The sequence below is a fragment of the Zalophus californianus genome, chromosome 9, assembly GCF_009762305.2.
Source record: "Zalophus californianus isolate mZalCal1 chromosome 9, mZalCal1.pri.v2, whole genome shotgun sequence".
Taxonomy (NCBI): Eukaryota; Metazoa; Chordata; class Mammalia; order Carnivora; family Otariidae; genus Zalophus; species Zalophus californianus.
The window spans coordinates 137,343,216-137,362,065 of NC_045603.1; the positions used below are offsets into that span (position 1 = coordinate 137,343,216).

General features: G+C 49.0%; 1 protein-coding gene across 2 annotated transcripts in view; it reads left to right on the forward strand.

Annotated features, from left to right (window-relative positions):
- PITRM1 (pitrilysin metallopeptidase 1) overlaps positions 1–18,535 on the forward strand; it is a 41,839-nt gene extending 23,304 nt beyond the window's left edge. For both annotated transcript variants that reach the window (XM_027595413.2, XM_035721884.1), the window contains exons 14-27: positions 4,014–4,152; positions 8,874–8,990; positions 10,068–10,200; positions 11,433–11,553; positions 11,656–11,732; positions 11,968–12,133; positions 12,378–12,478; positions 13,858–13,978; positions 14,688–14,759; positions 15,293–15,405; positions 16,547–16,672; positions 17,430–17,575; positions 17,920–18,022; positions 18,120–18,535. In XM_027595413.2, coding sequence (XP_027451214.2) covers positions 4,014–4,152; positions 8,874–8,990; positions 10,068–10,200; positions 11,433–11,553; positions 11,656–11,732; positions 11,968–12,133; positions 12,378–12,478; positions 13,858–13,978; positions 14,688–14,759; positions 15,293–15,405; positions 16,547–16,672; positions 17,430–17,575; positions 17,920–18,022; positions 18,120–18,213 — 1,629 coding nt within the window. In that variant the 3' untranslated portion in view covers positions 18,214–18,535. The remainder of the gene's footprint in view (positions 1–4,013; positions 4,153–8,873; positions 8,991–10,067; positions 10,201–11,432; positions 11,554–11,655; positions 11,733–11,967; positions 12,134–12,377; positions 12,479–13,857; positions 13,979–14,687; positions 14,760–15,292; positions 15,406–16,546; positions 16,673–17,429; positions 17,576–17,919; positions 18,023–18,119) is intronic.
- Positions 18,536–18,850: the final 315 nt, after the last annotated feature.

Below are 18,850 nucleotides of genomic sequence, written 5' to 3' on the forward strand. Positions count from 1 at the left end.
TTTTAATATTTCTTGTAGGGCTAGTTTAATGGTCATGAACTCTTACAGTTTTTGTTTCAGAAACTCTTTAAGTCTCCTATTCTGAATGATAGCTTTGCTGGATAGTGTATTCTTGGCTGCACGTTTTTCCCTTTCAGCACTTTGAATATGTCATACCACTTCCTTTAGGCCTGTTCCTGCTAAAATATTCACTCATAGCCTTAAGGGGTTCCCTTGTATGTAATGTCTTCTTTTCTCTTGCTGCTTTTGAGATTTTTTTCTTTATCAGTACTGCCATTTTAATTACTGTTTGTCTTGGTGTGGACCTCCTCGGGTTGAACTTTTGGGGTGATCTCTGTGCCTCCTGGATCTGTCATCTGTTTTTTCCACCCCCCACCAGATTAGGAAAGTTTTTAGCTATTAGTTCTTCAAATAAATATTCTATCCCCTTTTCTGTCTCTCCTTTTAGGATCCCTGTAATGCAAATGTTATTCTGCTTGATGAGAATCACTGAGTTCGCTAAGACTTTTCTCAATTTGCATAATTTTTTCCCTCTCATACGTTCAGCTTGGTTACTTTCCATTTCTCTGTCTTCCAGGTCACTAATTCGTTCCTCTGCTTCATCTAGCCTATTTATTCCATCAGTTGTATTTTTTATTTTATTTATTGTGTTCTTCATTTCTGATTGGTTCTTTTTTATCTCTCTGTTAAGGGTCTCACTGAGGTCCTCCACTCTTTTCTCTAGTCCAGTGAGTATTTTTATGATCATTACTTTAAATTCTCAGTCTGGCATATTACTTAAATCTTTTCACTTTAGGTCTCTTGGTGTGGTTTGGTCCTTTCATTTGGGACATAATCCTCCATCTCCTCATTTTGTCAACTCTCTGTGTGTTTCTTTGTGTTAAGAAAGCTATTTCTCTTGCTCTTAACCATAGTGGCCTTATGAAGAAGAGGTCCTGGCGTGCCCTGCAGTGCAGTGTCCCCTGGGTTCCCCAGGGCCTGGAGCTTCAGGGAATGTCCTATGTGTGTTGCATGTGCCTTGCTGTTGAGTCCTGGCCTCTTTTCTTCCTTGAGTCCATTTCTCTCTCGAGGCTCTCTTTGCCTGTTGTGGGCAGTGTTTGTTTCCCAGCAGGGGTGTGGTGCGTTTTAACTAGGTGTCCACTGGTTTGTTTGTGAAGTGAGCCCTGCCCCCCACTGCCACTACAACTGAGTTCCCTCAAAACATGTGCATCAGAGATGTGGTGTTGGCAGGGTTTGTGCCAGGCTTCTGGGGGAGGGAGCCCGCAGTGCCAGGACTGAGATGAGTGCTACTGGGAAGGACAGATCCACCGAAGCATGGTGGAGGTGAGGCTTGGTGCCAGTTAAGGAAGGAGTGTCAGTGTGGTCCTGGTTCCCACAGATGGCCATTGTTTATGTGGGGGATGGGAGAGGAAAGTGGTGCTGACCGGCTCCCTTGTTCCTGCAGGGAACTCTCCTTGATCTCTGTCTCTCTGGGCCACGCTCTGAGATGAGCACAGCACTGTCCCTCCGGTCTGCCCCTGGCGGTTCTCGTACTGCTGGTTCCATGCTAGATCTGCACAGCTGTTTGAAGTGCTGTCTCTTTAAGGGCGGGATTCCGCTTCCTAACACCCTCTGATGCTAATGTTTTAGATTCCAGACTCTGTGTCGCACTGGGTGCAAGAACTCAATGTTGAGCGCCTCTCGTTTTTACAGGCAGATGTTATGGTGATTCATTTTCCCCATTGGTGGGCTCCCCAGTGTGAAAGTCTGTGTTTCCCCCTTCTCTGCATCACCTGCTCCCTCTCTGCCGTGGACAGCCATGGTTTGTTTCTCCCCTAAACTGCATCTTTGCCCTTCTTACCTTCTCTGCTGTGACCTCTTCTCTGTTTAGAGAGGAGTTTGTTCTGCCAGTCTTCAGGTTCTTCTCTGGGTTATTTCCGTTGATGGGAGTGTTTCTAGTTGTATCTGTGGGATGCGGTGAGCTGAGGGTCCCTCCACCACCGTCTTTCCAGCCGACCTAAGTGTCTGTTTTTATGTCAGTACCATACTGTTCTGATGACTACGACTTTGTAGTACCGTTCGAGATCTGGGATTATGATACGTCCAGCTTTGTCCTTCCTTTTCAAGATTGCTTTGGGCATTCTAGGTGTTTTATGATTCCTTATAAATGTTGGGATGATTTGTTTCTGTTCTGAGAAAAATGCTGTTGGTATTTTGATAGGGATTGCATTGAATCTGTGGATTGCTTTGTAGTATAGGCTTTTAACAGTATGAATTCTTCCAGTCCATGAACGTGGTAGATCCTTCCATTTATGTCGTCTTCAATTTCCTTCATCAGTGTTCCATAGTTTTCAGAGCACAGGTCTTTTGCCTTCTTGGTTAAGTTTATTCCTGGGTATTTTATTCTTTTTGGTGCAGTTGTATATGAAACTGTTCTCTTAATTTTTCTTTCTGCTACTTTTTTATTGGTGTATAGAAACACAGCCAATTTCTGTGTATTAATTTTACTGAATTCATTTATTCTAGTAGTTGTTTTGGTGGAGCCTAGGGTTTTGTATGTTTAGTATCATGTCATCTACAAATAGTGAAGTTTTACTTCTTCCTTACCAAGTTAGATGCCTTTTTATTTCTTGTCTGGTGGCTGCGACAAGGACTTCCAGTACTGTGTTGAATAAAAGTGGTGAGATCGGACATCCTTGTCTCATTCTTGATCTTAGAGCAAAAGCTCTCAGGTTTTCACCATTGAATATGCTGTCAACTATTGGTTTGCCATATGTGGCCTTTGTATGTTCAGATATGTTCCCTCTAATCCCACTTTGTTGACAGTTTTTATCATGAACAGATGTTGAATTTTGTCAAATGCTTTTTCTGCATCTATTGGGAAATGATCGTGTTAATGTTTTGCTGAATGTGGTTTGCTGATGATAATTTGTTGAAGATTTTTATCAGGGATATAGGCCTTTCGTTTGTTTTTTTTTTGTAGTGTCTTCAGTTTTGGTATCAGGGTAATGCTGACCTCATAGAATGTATTTGGAAGCTTTCCTTACTTTCTGGGGTTTTTTTGTTTTTTGTTTTTTGTTTGGAGTAGTTTGAGGAACTTTGGTGTTAACTCTTTAAATGTTTGGTAGAATTCACCTGAGAAGCCATCTGGTACCTTGACTTTTGTTTCTTGAGAATATAAGAACAATCACCTGAGTGTGTGGGATATTTTGGTTATTTTTATGATGGATTCTTTTGACGTTTGCTCATTTGTTTACATTTGCTTTAGGGCATTTGTACTTGGTGTATATGCCCTGGTAGACTTACAAGGCTTTACCACAGGGGCTGGACTGTAGTGTCTATGAAGAGCAGCTCTGTTGTGCTGTATGCCATTATGGACATGGGGCATAGGTTTGGCACTTGACCTGCCGTCTCTGTTACTCCAAGGTACTTAGTATAAAGTTTGTACTGTAGTCTGGTTCTCTTTCCTCCCTGTAGTATTACAAATAGATGAGCAGAGCGTGTGTGTGTGCACACACGCTCGTACACATGTTGAAATGAATGAGAGAAGCACATTAAATCTAACATTTTTACATTAGGTGGACATTTAATTCGTCATAATTTACGAAATGCTGAATGAAGAATTTAGTTCTAATCTTTGAGAAGTTAATACTCTAAAGACAATTAGATAAAGATTACATTATTTTATTCTGTTATTTTTGACTTAGACTAAAGTCAAAGATTTATAATGTAAAACATGTACAAGTAAGGTATAAAGAAAATGTGGAATGTCGATACATTTCGGGTTTAGGCATAGTACCCGTAACAGTAAGCATCCTAATAGTGAGAACCCCAGCATGTGTGCATGACAGTTACTTTGTGGTGGCCGGGGTGTCCCGTGCCTCACGGGCTTTTCTTTGAGGGATGCTCTGTCATCGCTATTCAAAACGTGTGGGCCCCTCCTGCCCCAGAGTGTGGTACTGGAGGCTGGTCAGCGTGCTGGGCTCCAGTGAGATCTTGCTTCAGCTTGTCCTTTGTTGCTGTACCTGTTGCAGAATAATCCACACAAGCTGACTTTGTCAATGACACCCGATGACAAGTATCCCGAGAAGCAAGCACGGATGGAGACAGAAAAACTAAAGCAAAAGGTCGACTGTCTTTCCCCAAAAGACAAGCAGCAGATCTATGAAAAAGGTCAGATGTTTCATTTTGTCCTATGTCCCTAGCCTTCACCCGAACCCAGTGAACTTTGTAAAATGAGTGGATAGTTGGAGGCAAGTATCATTTCAACTAACAAATATTTATTGGGCACAACGAAGGTCAACATTGGATGTGATGGCTTTATTCCCAGTAGGATTGCCCTTATTCTAAGGAGATCGATCCTGTAGTTCAGCAGGAAAGGCAAGAATCGTAGGAAAGAGGCACACTAGTTCCCCCCCCGCCCCGATCCGCACCTTCTCGGTCCCCAGTTTCAGTTACCTGTGGTCACCCGCGGTCTGCAAGCAGATGGCACTCCTGATCTGTCATCAGAAGGTCAGTCGTATCTCCTGTTGTGCCGCAGTGCCTGCGTCCCCACCTCACTGCACCTCCCCACGGAGGCATTATGTCACCTCTGTTCGTCACAACAAGAGACTTTTTGAAAGATTCTATTTATCAGAGAGAGAGAGAAAGAAAGAGAGCGCGCGCGAGCTGGGGGAGGGACAGAGGGAGAAGCAGACTCCCCGCCGAGCAGGGAGCCCGATGCGGGACTCGATCCCAGGACCCCGAGATCATGACCTGAGCCGAAGGCAGACGCTCACCCGACTGAGCTACCTAGGCGCCCCACAACAAGAGATGTTGAGAGCGAGACAGAGACCATGTTCATGTAACTTTATGACAATTTATTGTTGTCAGTGTTCTGTGTTATCATTAGTTGTTACTCTTGCTGTGCCAAATTTTTAAGTTGAACTCGATTATAGGTAAGTATGTGTAGGGTTTGGTACTATCCATGTGGTTTCAGGCATTCACTGGGGTGTTGGGAACATGCTCCCCACAGATAAGGGGGGGATTACTATAGCTGCATAAAGTTTATCCAATTACAAATTTTATAAGTACTTGCTATTTACCAGGGGCTCTAGTATGCCACTAAAATATATGTTATGTTGTGATCCATAGTTAATTGCCAAGTGAGCACTGCATACAGTATGATTTTGAGTTCAGAAGAGGCAGGTCTCGGTGAAGGACAAAGGCCTTGTGCTGGTCATGAGGCCCTGCTCAGGTCCGGGTGGTGCAGGCATGGGTGAAAACCAAGTCAGTTACATAATTCCTTATTGTCTAAACACACGGACTGTTAGGCCCAGTGGTCTGCTCCAGAGTATTTGCCCAAGAGAAATGAAAGTGTATGTCCACACAAACTTGAAAGAACCCACATTTCCATCAACATGGTATATCCATACTGTGAAATACTACTCAGCCACAAAGAGGGGCAAAATACTGATAACACTCAAGATTGATGAATCTCAAAAGCATTGTGCTAAGTGAAATTAGCAGGCACAAAAAATACCTACTCGGTGAGTCCATTTATATGAAACTGTAGAAATGATAAAACTCTACTAAGAGAAGGCAAGTGAGCGCAGAGGATCGCCTGCAGGGAGCCAGGAAGGAACTTTCTAGGGGATGGAAATGTTCTATATCATGATGTGATGATTACATTACTTTTTGTGTTTGTCAGAACTCATTGAATTATATCTTTAGAACTGTGGATTTTGTCATATATAAATTACATATTAACAAAATCTGCCAAAATAGGTATACAGGACACACAGACACCACCTACCCCACCAAAGTGGTAGTTGGCTGGGATATTACGTGAGGGATTTACCAGGTTTGTCAGGCGGTAGAGTTGGCTTTAGATAGGAAGTAAGTAATGCTAAGTTTCAGATGATTTAATCTCTTCAAGGCAGAGTTAATTTCACCGTGTAACCTCTTACTCTCTATCTCAGAGTTCCTGTTTTGCATACAGCTATTCTAAGCTCTTCATACATTTAATAGCTAATCATGAGTAACGTAATTGCATAATAATCACTTCTGTTGCGGGAGTGCCAGTGGACAAGTCCCATCTTCCTTTTTTAAATTGAGATATTGATTGCTTCTTGGTATTTTGGCCAAGATCAACTGTAGTGTCTGTTCTGATACGTTTACCATCTGATGTGTGCTCTGTTGGACACAGTCTACCAAGTGGATTTAAGTAAATAAGCAAGTAGAGGTATCAGTGGTACCTTACATGAGGTTCAGGTGTGTAGTGCCATGAGTGGACATCTGTGCAGAGTGCAGTGGTCACAACGCACCTTGTTGACATCTGTCACCAGTCACAATTTATTTTTCTTGTGCTGGGAACTCATGCGATCTACTCTCTTAGCAACTTTCAAATATGCAACAGGGCACTATTACCCAGAGTCACCAATGCTGTGCGTTGCACCCCATGACTTATGTAAGTTTGTACCTTTTGACCCCCTTCACCCATTCCTCCCACCCCAACCACCAGCCTCTGGCACCCACCAATCTGTTGTCCATGTCTGTGAGCTTGGTATTTGGTTTTTCAGGTACCACATATGAGTGAGATCATACAGTATTTGTCTTTCTCCGTCTGACTCATTTCTCTTAGCGTAATGCCCTCTATGTTGCCATAAATGGCAAGATTTCATTCCTTTTCTATGGCTGAATAATAATCCATTGTATATATACACCTTTATCCATCGGTGGACACTTAGGTTGTTCCCACAGTGAGCAACACTGTAATGAACATGGAGGTACAGATACCTTTTCAAGTTAGAGTTTTTGTTTTCTTTGGATAAACGCACAGAGGCAGAATTGCTAGATCATGTAGTAGTTCTTTGTTTGATTTTTTTTTGCGGGGGGGATCCTCCCTACTGTTCTCCAGAGTGGCTACACCAGTTGGAATTCCCACCAGAATGCAAGAGGGTTCCCCTTTCTCCACATCCTCACCAACACTTATTTCTTATCTTTTTGACTTAAGCCGTTCTGAGGGGTGGGAGGTGATAGCTCATCGTGGTTTTGATTTGCATTTCCCTATGGATGAGAGATTCCAAGTACTTTTTCATATTTTTCTTGTCCATCTGTATGTCTTCTCTAGGAAAATGAGTTATTCAAGTCCTCTGCCCATTTTTAATCAGAGTATTTGGGCTTTTTTTTTTGGTGTTGAATTGTATAAGTCCTTTTATATCTTTGGATATCAGCCCCTTATCAGATACGGCCTGCCGGTATTTTCTCCCATTCTGTAGATTGACTTTCATTTTGTTGATGGTTCCCTTTGCTGTGCAGAAGCTTTTAGTTTGATGTAGTCCCACCCATTTTCTGTTTTTGATTAAAGCCCTTTATAGCACGGAACATAATTCCAGGCCTAAGCAACAGACCGTACATTCCCTGAGTTGTCAGATTCTTGGCCTGGCCATGGAGGTGGGCTTGGTTCTAAGAAAGCCCATGTACTCTGGTCCACACCCACGTGTGAGTGGATGGAGGCCTGTGTTACAAAAACGTGTTTTTATTTTACAGACCAACACAGAGTTCCATTAGGTAGGAGACCCTGCTAGTGCATTTAAGGGGTATTTCAGGGCAGTAAGTCTCAGTCATGGACTTCCCGTGTGAGCAATCTGCAATCAAAGTTTAATCTGTAGCTAACCACCAGTGAAAACAGTGGGAATGGGAAATTAATTTATGAAGACCTTGAAACGATCCTCCAGTTTGGGGTATGTCTGTGTAAGCGGTCATGCGCTGTCATGAAGGGCTGTAGCGCCTGCCATGGGGAGCTTGTTGCCTGGCCGAGGAGAAGCTGCTAGGGATGGCTGTGCCAACCCGGGGCTCTGGAGAGGAGCTGTTGGGGGGCAGGGTGCTGCTCAGGATGACGGGTGGGCCTGGGGCCAGTCTCGGATCGGGACGCGGGGGCAGCAGGAGGCAGGCTCCTGCGCACAGACCCCGGAGGTGTCGAGGGGCAGGGGTCCACCAGTAGTTGATGGAGGAAACACCCAGGTGTTGGAGAGCCTGGGAAGTCTGCAGTAACTCACGGAGCCCGCTCCTTAGTGCCTCTCGGCGGGGCCCCCCAAGGGGCTGGAGGGAGGGCGGCTGAGCCCTTTGAGGCAGCAGTCCCTGTTCCTATGCAGGGCTGCCCTGCAGGTCCCCTGAGGGGACAGGTGCTTGGGCACCTCAAGGAGGCAGACTTGGAGGCCAACTCAGCCTAGCTCCTCAGATTGCCGTGGGAAATGAAGCTCCCGTCTGTTTGTTTGACAGAGCTCTGTAAACTGGGGGGTCTTCACTCGCGTACCTTCGCTGCTGTCACTGGGCGCATGTGCCAAGCCTTTGGGGTTCCCTCCCTGATGGGCTGAATGGTTCTGTGACTCCAGGAAGGAGGGTTCTCTCCCCTCTTATCAGATTGGTGAGGGCTCAGGCCCAGAAAAGCTGTGCTTGAGCGTTTCTAGAATTTGTGAAATTTATGTGATGACACAAGCATGGTGCTGAGATTAGTGCAGATGAAATCGGAATAGAGAAGTATAAAAGTACCTGAATTTCAGTCCAGCAGGAAATGGGTTGAAAACCCTGGAAACAGTGGGTTGAACGTTCAACGATTCAGTATAAAATGTGGGGGTGGAGGGGAAACTGCTCGAGCAAAGCCCCACTCCCCCGGCAAAGTAGTTCTGCGTCCAGGGAGGACAGGAGAAGAGTTCAGGAAAGCACAGTCTCCGCGGCAGGTTCCCACTTTTGGGAAGGGGTTTGCCGGGCGCCAGCAGTGGGAGCTGAAAGCACGCTGCTGGCTGCTCGGGCCGGCTGGTTGTCCATGGGAGCCGCTGCGAGCAGATACGGACGCACGCAGCAGCGGACCTTCCCAGACCTTTCCGTGCGCTCTTCCCCCCGCTTGTCTCTAGGCTTAGAGTTACAGACTCAGCAGAGCCAACCTCAGGACGCCTCCTGTCTGCCGGCCCTGAAGGTGTCGGACATCGAGCCCAGCATGCCACTCACGGAGTTGGAGGTGGCCCTGGCAGGTCGGTCCACAGGAGAAGGCGCCACGGGGGGACGTGTTCCATGAGGCAGCTCTTCGCGCTCCTTAGAGGCTTGCTCTTCACGGGGTGTGTGGGTGGGTTTTCCCACGCGGTGCCCACAGACTTCATGCACTGGGACCTCTGTGCTTCCCTGGCGGGGGCGCTGCTTCCTCAACCACAGGGGGATCTTGCTCAGGTGGGGGTTGCACGGGGACGGGCTCCTTCCGGCCTGGCCTGCTTCGCGGCTCTGGGGGTGGGGGGGCGGGTGCATGTGACACGCTGGGGAGCAGCATCAGCCCGTCAGGGCCGGTGTCCATCCTGGGAAAGCTTCGCCCGGGGCAGGGGGCGGGGGGGGGGGCGTCTAGACCGCCTGCCGCACTCCTCCGGGGCGTCTCGCTCCCGCTTTCCCACGGCTCCTCTATTCACCATGGCTGGCGCATGGGGGTGCCTGCGCGGATGACATCTCTGTTTCTGGACCAGGCCTCGGGAGGGTGGGGGTGGCATCCCACTGTGTTTTAGTCTCCTCCAGCTTTGGTTTATCAGTGAAGCGATGAAGAGAGCGAGTGAGGGTGAGTGACAGGTTGTGAGTCAGTGCCCCGCCCCCTCTGCTGGTTTGCGGCGCCATGCTGGTGCTGGAAGGACTGGAGCACGCAGCACGTGCCCCTGAGGGAGTCGGGACCCTGGAGGCCATGGGGTGCCAGGTGCCCAGCGGATCATCAGACCTGGGTGGGGGGCAGCATTTGAGATGGGTGAGAGAGTGGGTTCAGGTGTTGCAGGCGGGAGCTCTCAGTCCCGTGTGAGCGTGGAGGGCTGCACAAAGTGGGTGTGGAGGTGGGGCGAGGCGGGCCTGGGCCAGCTCAAGCGCCAGGGCAGCCTCAGAGCCCAAAGAACACTGCTCCTGTTCCAGCCCTTCCAAAGGCGTGCGTTACTTTAGTGTTGAAGACTGTCTCAGTGTTTACCGTGAACGGGTTGTAGTCTTTGCTGATAGAAAGTTTAAACACTCTTGAAAGGCACCAGCATTTTAAAAATACTAAACAGTGATTTCATGATTCAAAAGTTAGCTGCCTTTTGCTTCTTCAGCTGGCAAGACCCCCGTGCAGTACTGTGCTCAGCCCACCAATGGCGTAGTGTACTTCAGAGCGTTCGCCAGCCTCCACACCCTCCCCGAGGAGCTCAGGCCCTATGTCCCGCTCTTCTGCAGCGTCCTCACCAAGTAAGACACACACATTATGGAATCAGGGCATCTTGGCATATTTTGTCCTTGGATTTTTCTGTATATGCAGTTATTTTGTTTTAGTGCATCAGCAATCACTTTTCAGCATACGGTTTTAATTTAAAAAACCTATAGTATTATTAAACTGTGTAAGTAAAATGTTTAATATATTTGTTGAGAATTTTTCTACAAAAGCCATATTTTCATTTTAAAATGTAGAACTTTAAACCATTTATAAACCTAGAGTATAAGGTAATAGTTACATCTATCTCAGCAACTTAGTTCCTTTTAAGATTGAGAATGATTGTTTTTTAATCAGAAAAGTAAGTAATTAAATCTGACGTGTAGGCACGTGGTAACCTTGAGAGGCCGGGTCGTGTGCTCTCCTCCACCAAGCTAACTGTAATCGCTACTGCTCTTGTAAAGCTGGCGTCTGGGTCGGTGTGAGAACATGGGCAAGTACACGCGGCTGCACCTCGCTGTTCTGCTGCTGCGTCCCGAGTGCCGGGCTGAGGGGCAGGCAGTCAGAGCCCGGACAGCGAGGGGGATGGCAAGGGGCAGGAGACTCTGTAGTGGGTAGGCCGGCCGCCCCTCGTACCACAGGCACAGCCTCCACAGGGTGGGAGCCAGAGGGTGTGGGTCCTGTGCACCCTGGCAGGTGTCCGGGGAAGACCCCTCAATGGGACCTTCCCCATGTTCTCTGCCCTCCAGGGCTCCCCCTGCTGGTCCTTCTGTGGCACAGCCGTTTCAGGGGGACCTCATGAGTGTCGCTGTGGCCTGAGTTACTTATGTTGGGCACAGGATTTTTCTTGGAAAAGCATCACCCACCTGAGACAACTTCTCTTTTTCCTAAAAGCTCAAAAAGATCTCCTTTGTGAGCATGAACATTTGGGCAGATGCCATCCGTGCCAGGCTGTTTTAGAGGCGAGGAGAGTATAGGGAGCATTAGGGAGCATTAGGAAGCCCGGCAAGCTCAGCCTTGCCAGAGCAGAGCATAGAAAATAGTGTTCTGTTAGCTCTGGGCAGCGGCTGCCCCTGCGCACACAGCCTGGAAGCCGCCCGGTGACCTCCCCAAATGCGTCGGCGTCTGCGGGGAGCAGCGCACGGCTGCCCTCCGTAGTGCGGGGTGTGGAGGCTGCGGCCCTGGCCGTAACTAGCAGTGGCAGCTCGGGCTGCCGGGGGTGCGGCCAAGACCACACTGCCAGCCGGGGACCCTCCGTTGCTGTTGACAGGCTGGGCTGTGGCCTTCTGGACTACAGGAGGCAGGCGCAGCAGATAGAGCTGAAGACAGGGGGGATGGCCGCCTCGCCCCATGTGCTGCCCGATGACGCGCATCTGGACACCTACGAGCAGGTAGCATTGTGCTTCTGTGTCCCAGCGCGCTCCAGAGCGCGTTTCCAGCATCCCTTTTTTGCCTCTTAAATAATTTCTTCTTTTCTTTCTTTCGTGATTCAGGGTGTGCTTTTTTCATCTTTCTGCCTCGATAGGAACCTACCAGACATGATGCATCTGTGGAGTGAAATATTCAACAGGTAACTACTTATAAAGACCTAATCCTGGGGCTAGATCAGAGGACTGAGTCTGAAGTGTTGTAAAAGTAGGAGTTTTTACTCATTTCTTGGTTGTTTGGTTTCTGAGCTTGATTCTAGTTGTAACTCCTGCGGGTATTTACGTCATCTGAAAACTTACGTGTAATTAATTTTCCATGATATAGAAAGGGATATGGGTGGGTCTCCAGGAACTTAATACATTTTTCTTTTTACAAAGCCCGTGCTTTGAAGAGGAAGAACACTTCCGAGTGTTGGTTAAGATGTCCGCACAAGAGCTGTCCAATGGGATCCCGGACTCCGGGCATCTGTACGCGTCCGTCAGGGCGAGCAGGACCCTGACGCCCATGGGAGACCTGCAGGAGACCTTCAGTGGGATGGATCAGGTGATGAGCCCTGTCTTCTAGAGTTGGTGACAAACTGTTTATATCCCAGAAAAGCTAACTCTGACCAAATTTCATAGGGAAGGATTCTCTTAATTCACCCTCTCCTCGTCCCACCCCTCCCCATCCACCTGACCCCCAGCCGGACCCCCGAGTCGAGGCTGTGTGGTTTCCAGACCGGGCGGGGGTGTCTGAGGTCGCCCCCTGCCTGGGGGCCTGTCTGCACTTGCGGGTTTCTCTGGCTCAGGTGAGGCTGATGAAGAGGATTGCAGACGAGACAGACATGAGACCGGTGCTGAGAAAGCTCCCGCGCATCCAGAAACACGTGCTGCACTGTGACAGCATGAGGTAGCGCCCTCCCCCGCCCCGGGCTCCTTCTGCACAGACATCTTCTCATTCTTCCCGTTTCCCTGAGTGTAGTTTTCAGATTCTTCTCACTTAAAGCTGTGGTTACATACACTTTAGTTCAGAGAGAGCATTTGGGGTAGGTCATGGGATTCATTCTAGACCTCAGATGCTCTCATCATCAAGAAATAATTTTTTATGAGAAAAAATATTTTAAGTTTAGTTAATGTTGTGGAAGGTGGGAAGGAAAGCAAGCTAATTTAATGCTAGAACTGGAAAGTAGATTTCTTGCAAATGTTCAGTTATGTTAGTTCCAGAAGTTAATTGCAAGACAGGAAAGGTGAGCTTGCTTAAAAGCAGAGTAAAAATGCCGAGTTTCTCATGAGAACAGTTCCCTGATGGTAAGAAAACATCTGACATCGGTCACACACAGTCAGCCTTAAGTCCTCAGGGCTGTGAGTTCGAATGAAATGTTCAGGTGATGGACGGTGTATTTTCAGCATCTCACTATCAAGGACACAAGTTTAGATTAGCTTGTAGTACCTTGTCAAGATCCCCAGTATCTTCCCGGGTCAGTTCTCAGGAATCCACGACCATCCGGGACGGCAGCACTGGCGTGTCCACTGCCTGGGGCACTGCCCACCCTGCACCCATGGTGTCCTGAGCAGCGTAACCCCTCGGACCCTCTGCTTCCTTCTCCATATAACACTACTGTGTAGACTTATGCAAGGAATAAACGAGTTTCCAAAGCAGTTGGTGTAGTGCCTGGAATGTAGTTAGCATTAATATGGTGGTACCTGCTATTAATTAAAGTAAATTCAGGAGTGAGGGCCAAAAAGGAAAAGAGAGACACTGTCCGTAGTCTGTATCTAACTTGCACTTGACAGCAGGATTTGTGATTCTGTGGGATTTAGAAGAATTACATATGTTTTTGAGAGCACAGGAATTTTTTGGCAACTTAAACTTTTCCACTTTAATGACCAGTTCACATGTTCAAATTGCTGATTCCTCTTTTAGACAGTCATGTAGGGTTTCTGCCTTCCGATAATGTAAGTCCGAAGGCATGGTAGGCAGATCTGTGTTCTGTGTTCTTCACGGGGCCGGACGTCAGAAGTGTGCTCTTGGCGTCCCCGACGGCCCTGCCCCGGCTCTGGCCCGGACCTGATGGCAAAGCCTTTTTGGTAACTTGAAAGCGCAGTGGAGACGGTTGTATTACTTCTGTATTGGGCTCCTGTTTCTTCTTAGTACTTTTGGAACATGATTTGATACCAGATGGATGTAGTGGTCCCTTTTTTGTGTTATTCGTGGAGAATGCCTAATGAGTAAAACAGTGTTTTCTTTTTATAATGATGGTTTCTTAGATATTTGTAATTTTTGAATAGGTGCTCCATGAATGCTACACCTCAGCAGATGTCTCTGGCAGAAAAAGCGGTAGAAAAGTTTGTTAGAAACGTTGGTTGGAGTAAAACAGAACGGAAGCCGGTGCGCCTGTACGTGGTTGAGGTGAGCCTGTGCTCATGGGGTGGCGGCCGCGGTGCTCAGTCCCAGGGTCTCTGGCGGCCCCTTTCATTCCCGCTACTGTCCCGTGCGTGGGTGCGATGCCCCTGATGCCCTCGTGGCACTGAGGAACCAGAGTACGGCAGGGGGGGCTTGCCCAGTGTTAGCTAACCCAGGTGAGAGGTGAATTCACAGCCTTCGGTCCCGTGTTCCCTTGTCACTGGAGCCTTGCAGTGAACACTCTCCTGCTGGGGAAGAGTGGTGGGTTTGAGATCCGCGACGCTCGCGTGAGAATGGCCCGAAACTGACCCAAGAAGGCCAGGACCGGGACGCCCAGCGTGTGGGCTCGTTCTCCAGGCCCGTGACCACACAGAGCGGCTCTCGTGTAGATCACCAGGACAGTCCAGAAACCTTCTCCCCGGGAGGGCGCACAGTCCATAGACTGTGAGAGGGACCATTCCCGCTCTCTCCTCCTGCTCTTCGTGCGCCCATGACCTGTCGGGCAGCCCAGGCCTGTCTTCCAGGGGGCAGAGCCCCTGAGAAGGTGGCCCGCTCATGCTTCTCCCTGACCGTCTGGAAATCCGCGCAGGAATCCCCTTTGTTTCAGATAGTGTTACTGAAAACACGTAAGCATGTGTGTCCCGACACTTGTTACTAGCCGTGTAAGGTGAGTTTGGGATTTTTCTCATTTCTCTTGGAAACATTTTATTTTCAGAAACCTGTACCCAGTGGATCCAATGGAAGCACCCTTGTTAGCTGCCCCCAAGTCATAAGGAAGCTGATCGTGGTAAGTAAGCATAGTCCCTGTCCCCTTGGAAGGAGCGGTTTCCCATCTTATCTGTGCCCTGTCACGTGTGGGGTGGCCAGTGCCTCAACCATGGGGGCCTCTGTCCTGCAGGCAGGGGTGCAGGCCCCGGGCCTGTCCGGGGCCCTTGTGCTCCCCATGCCTTCACCCTGCACGGCGGACTGCCGAGTCGGGGGTGTCACCATCAGCTAGGCACCGTGCGCCCTTCTCCCTGCTCTGCTTTGGTGGTGATGGCTCTTGGTTTGGTTCATCAGAGGATGGCGATTTAACATATCTCGGGGGGAAAATGCAAAGATGAGGTCACACCGTCACTTATGGATGGAAACCATGTAGGAAGAAAGGTTTCTAATTGAGGAACTATATTTTGAAGTATTCCATCGTAAAGTGAGCACTTGTGTGGAACGACAGGATCGCCAGTGCTTTGCCCTTAGCCAGGAGCACCTGATGACAGTGGGGGCGAGTGGGGGGGGGGCAGCCCGTGGGAGGAGCCAATACAGCCGGCCTGTCCTCCTCAGGACCCCACCTTCAAACCGTGCCAGATGAAGACGCACTTCCTGCTTCCGTTCCCAGTGAACTACGTGGGCGAATGCATCAGGACTGCCCCCTATGCAGACCCGGACCACGCCAGGTACGGGGCCAGGGGCGGGCAGGGGCTTCCCAGGAAGGGGACGGAGGGCAGGGATGGCCGGTGGGTACACAGGGCCCAGACACGCAAGGCTGCTGCTGGGTTCAAGGGAAAGGACGTTTCCATGAGGGAAATAGACTCACAGGATGGTGTTCAGCAGTGTGGCCAGTTTGTGACCATGTTCCTGGGAAACGAACATGGGTTCTGTTATGCGGAGCCCTGCAGACTACGGATATGTATTCCATTAAACAGATTTAAAGCATGGAGAGGTTATAAGAAGGACCCTGGGTAGTAAGAGTATTGATTTTTTTTTCCCCCTTTCTTTGTATTTTATAATTTTCCAGCAGTGACCTTATGTTCCTTATGTAATTCAGAATGTTCAGAAGTATGTGGCAGGTAAGCCCCTCAGTCCCTGTTTGGGAGTGGGGCGCCGGTCTGCACGGGTCCGGCACCGCAAACCCACGATATGAGCAGCTCCCCCACCACCGTCTTCCGGGGACACCTGTGTGCGCCTCCAGTTAGTGTCTGGACTTAGACCAGTCAGTGGAGAGCGAGCAGGGCCCCACTCTCTGTCCTGTGAAGGTACTTGCTAGAATATTCCGTTTCTCTTCCAGGGCAACCGCCATAACTGCACTTCCATCGTTGAGTGTAGGACTCAGAAGGTCATTCTGTTGGAGTGTGTTTTCTTAGGGCGGATACCTACAGAAATCTGGTTAAGAGCTCTCCGTGTTTCGATAGAGACACCCGTGCGCACACCAGTGGGGGGATTTAGAGAAGGGATGGTTTGTACGTTTGCCTTGAGCGATAAAATTTAGTAATGTGTTCCTTGATCAGGTTGTCAGTAGTGTCCCTGTGTGCTGTAGACAGGAAGGGCCTAAACGTGTCTGAGGGACCTTCGTGTCCCTCACCACCTTTCTCCACAACCCTCGTTTGAAAATTCATCTCACGTTTTTTTCCTCATGTTTGTTCTCGTTCATTAGGAAAGGGAAAACCAGAGTGTATCTTACTGTATTTTTGTTTTCACCTAATGTAAGACAGCAAATTTTCACCTAAGAAAGACAGCAAGTACGTGATTATGTTACATCCGATACTTCCCTGCCAGGCCTGTGGTTTTTAACTTGTGTTTTTTAATCATTCATTTCAGTCTTAAGATCCTTGCACGCTTGATGACTGCCAAATTCTTGCATACAGAAATTCGAGAAAAGGGTGGTGCTTATGGTGGGGGCGCCAGACTCAGCCGTGACGGGGTGTTTACACTTTACTCATACCGGTGAGTCTGAGCGCCGCATGTCCCCGGCTCCGCTAAGCATCCTCGGGTCACTGTCTTACATGTTGGGACCAGCCTTTGAAGAAGTGTTTCCCCTTGTTTCTCGTTTCCTCAGCGCGTCACCACACCCAGCAGCATCCTCTCGGTTGTCCGTGTCTAGGAGCAGTAATACATAATGAGAGACTTTGGCTTAAATACGCCCTCTACCAAACACCCAGATTCAGTTACAGAGGAGACAGGCCGAGAGCTTTCTGGGCTCATGTCCAGCACAGGGGCGCAGTGTGGGAGACGCGTGCTTCGTGGTCACGGCCCTGACGCTTCTCGCCCCTTTTCTTTAGAAGGTTTCCGAGGACATAGACTATTTAGGATACTCTGCGGGCAGGATGAGTTTGCTGCCCCTCTGATGCAGTCTCTCCCTGCTCCCGCCTCACCACGTCCCTGGGCGCTGGGAGGACGTGCGTGTGCTCGTAGAGAAGGACGGGAGCGCGGCTGTGACCCCGCCCTCGGTGTCCGCTGCGGGGCGCGTGCTGCTAGGCACAGAGCAGGAACCGAGGGCGTCGAGCTCTCCAGACCCTTTACGGGGGGTTATTCGTCTAGTCCGGGTGTGTCTTAAGGACGTGAGGGGTTTTACTCAGCCATTCTTAGCGTCTCTCCATGAGTCATCTTCCCTGTCCACCTGATCTCTCTTCGCAAAATCAGAGAGGTGTATTTAATAATCTGGTGGTGAAGTAGGTCAGCATGGGTCTCTTTGGTCTCCTAGGGATCCACGTTCCACAGAGACGCTGCAGTCTTTCTCGAAGGCTGTGGACTGGGCTAAGGCTGGGAGGTTCACACAGCAGGACATTGACGAAGCAAAGCTTTCCGTTTTCTCCGTCGTGGACGCCCCCGTGGCTCCTTCCGACAGAGGTATTTGGAGTGAACAACACAGTGCACCTGATAACCTGGTGTTGCCACGGTACCCCTCTTCCATCCTCCTTTATGATGCACAGATGTCCCCCTTGAGCCAGAGCTTCTCGGTGTTGGCCACTCGCAGAGGGCGGCATTCTGTCCTCTCAGACTCTTGAGTGATCTGAGGCCCGAGCCTGGGGGAGGGAGCCACTCTGACTTGGCCTCCACCCCTGAGGGGAGCGGCTTGGTGGGCATGTGAAGGTCAACAGTGTGACCTCTGGTGGAAGTGTGTCCCTCGGGTGCCCTTAGAACAGGATTCGTCGCCCTGGTCAGCTGGCCTGAGTTAGCGTGTTCATGGTCAGGGCTGGACCACTTCCTGTGTGGCCTCTCGGATGAGATGAAGCAGGTGCACCGGGAGCAGCTATTCGCCGTCAGCCACAAGGATCTCATCGACGTGAGCAACAAGTACGTACCCCGTGGCCTAGTGTTCAGAGCCCTCCCGTGGCTGCCCCAGTCTCCTAATGTGGGAAGCAGTCCTGATGTCTCCCTGCCTGCTTTCCAGGTACCTTGGCATTGGCAAGAGCACACACGGGTTGGCTCTGCTTGGACCAGAGAACGCAAAAATCGCTAAGGACCCATCGTGGATAATAAAATAGCGAGTAATTCTGACGCGCTCAGGAGTTCAACCGAACCTACAGGCATGTGGGGCTCCTCAACATGAAGCCTGAGCTAATTTACTTTGAAAGGAAAGAAAAGTTACTGTTTCCCCCCACATTTTGCTCGTACCTCATTCTTGTGTGACCTCATTCTTGGTCAGACCAAGCTCTTCTGTCTTAGAAGAAATTGAAATAATCATGCGTTAAATGCTAGAGTTGCACAGATTATAATTTTAAAATATTGATATAAACGCTTATTCTACCTTACTAATTCTGGAGCATTTATTTTAAAAACTTAAAAATAAAAACCGCTCTGCCCTGACCTACCTGTGCTTTAGTCATTTTAAGTGACATTTTGCTAGAGTAATTCTTGGGGCCTTTATTAAAAAATAAGTGAACAAAGGTACCTGAGGTGCCTTGATTTATAAAACCAGTGCACTCACACCACGGAGGTGTGGAACAGTCTGGAACAGATGGGCAGCCTGACGGATTATAAGTGCATTATGCTTCTGCCATGGTTTCTATGGGAGGGAGCTTCTGTGACCTTACGGATCTCCCACAGAAAGCACCGTCTGCACTGGTTCTTCCTTGACCGTGCCATTCTCGGTTTCTGAACAGATCTTGGCTGTGACCCTCC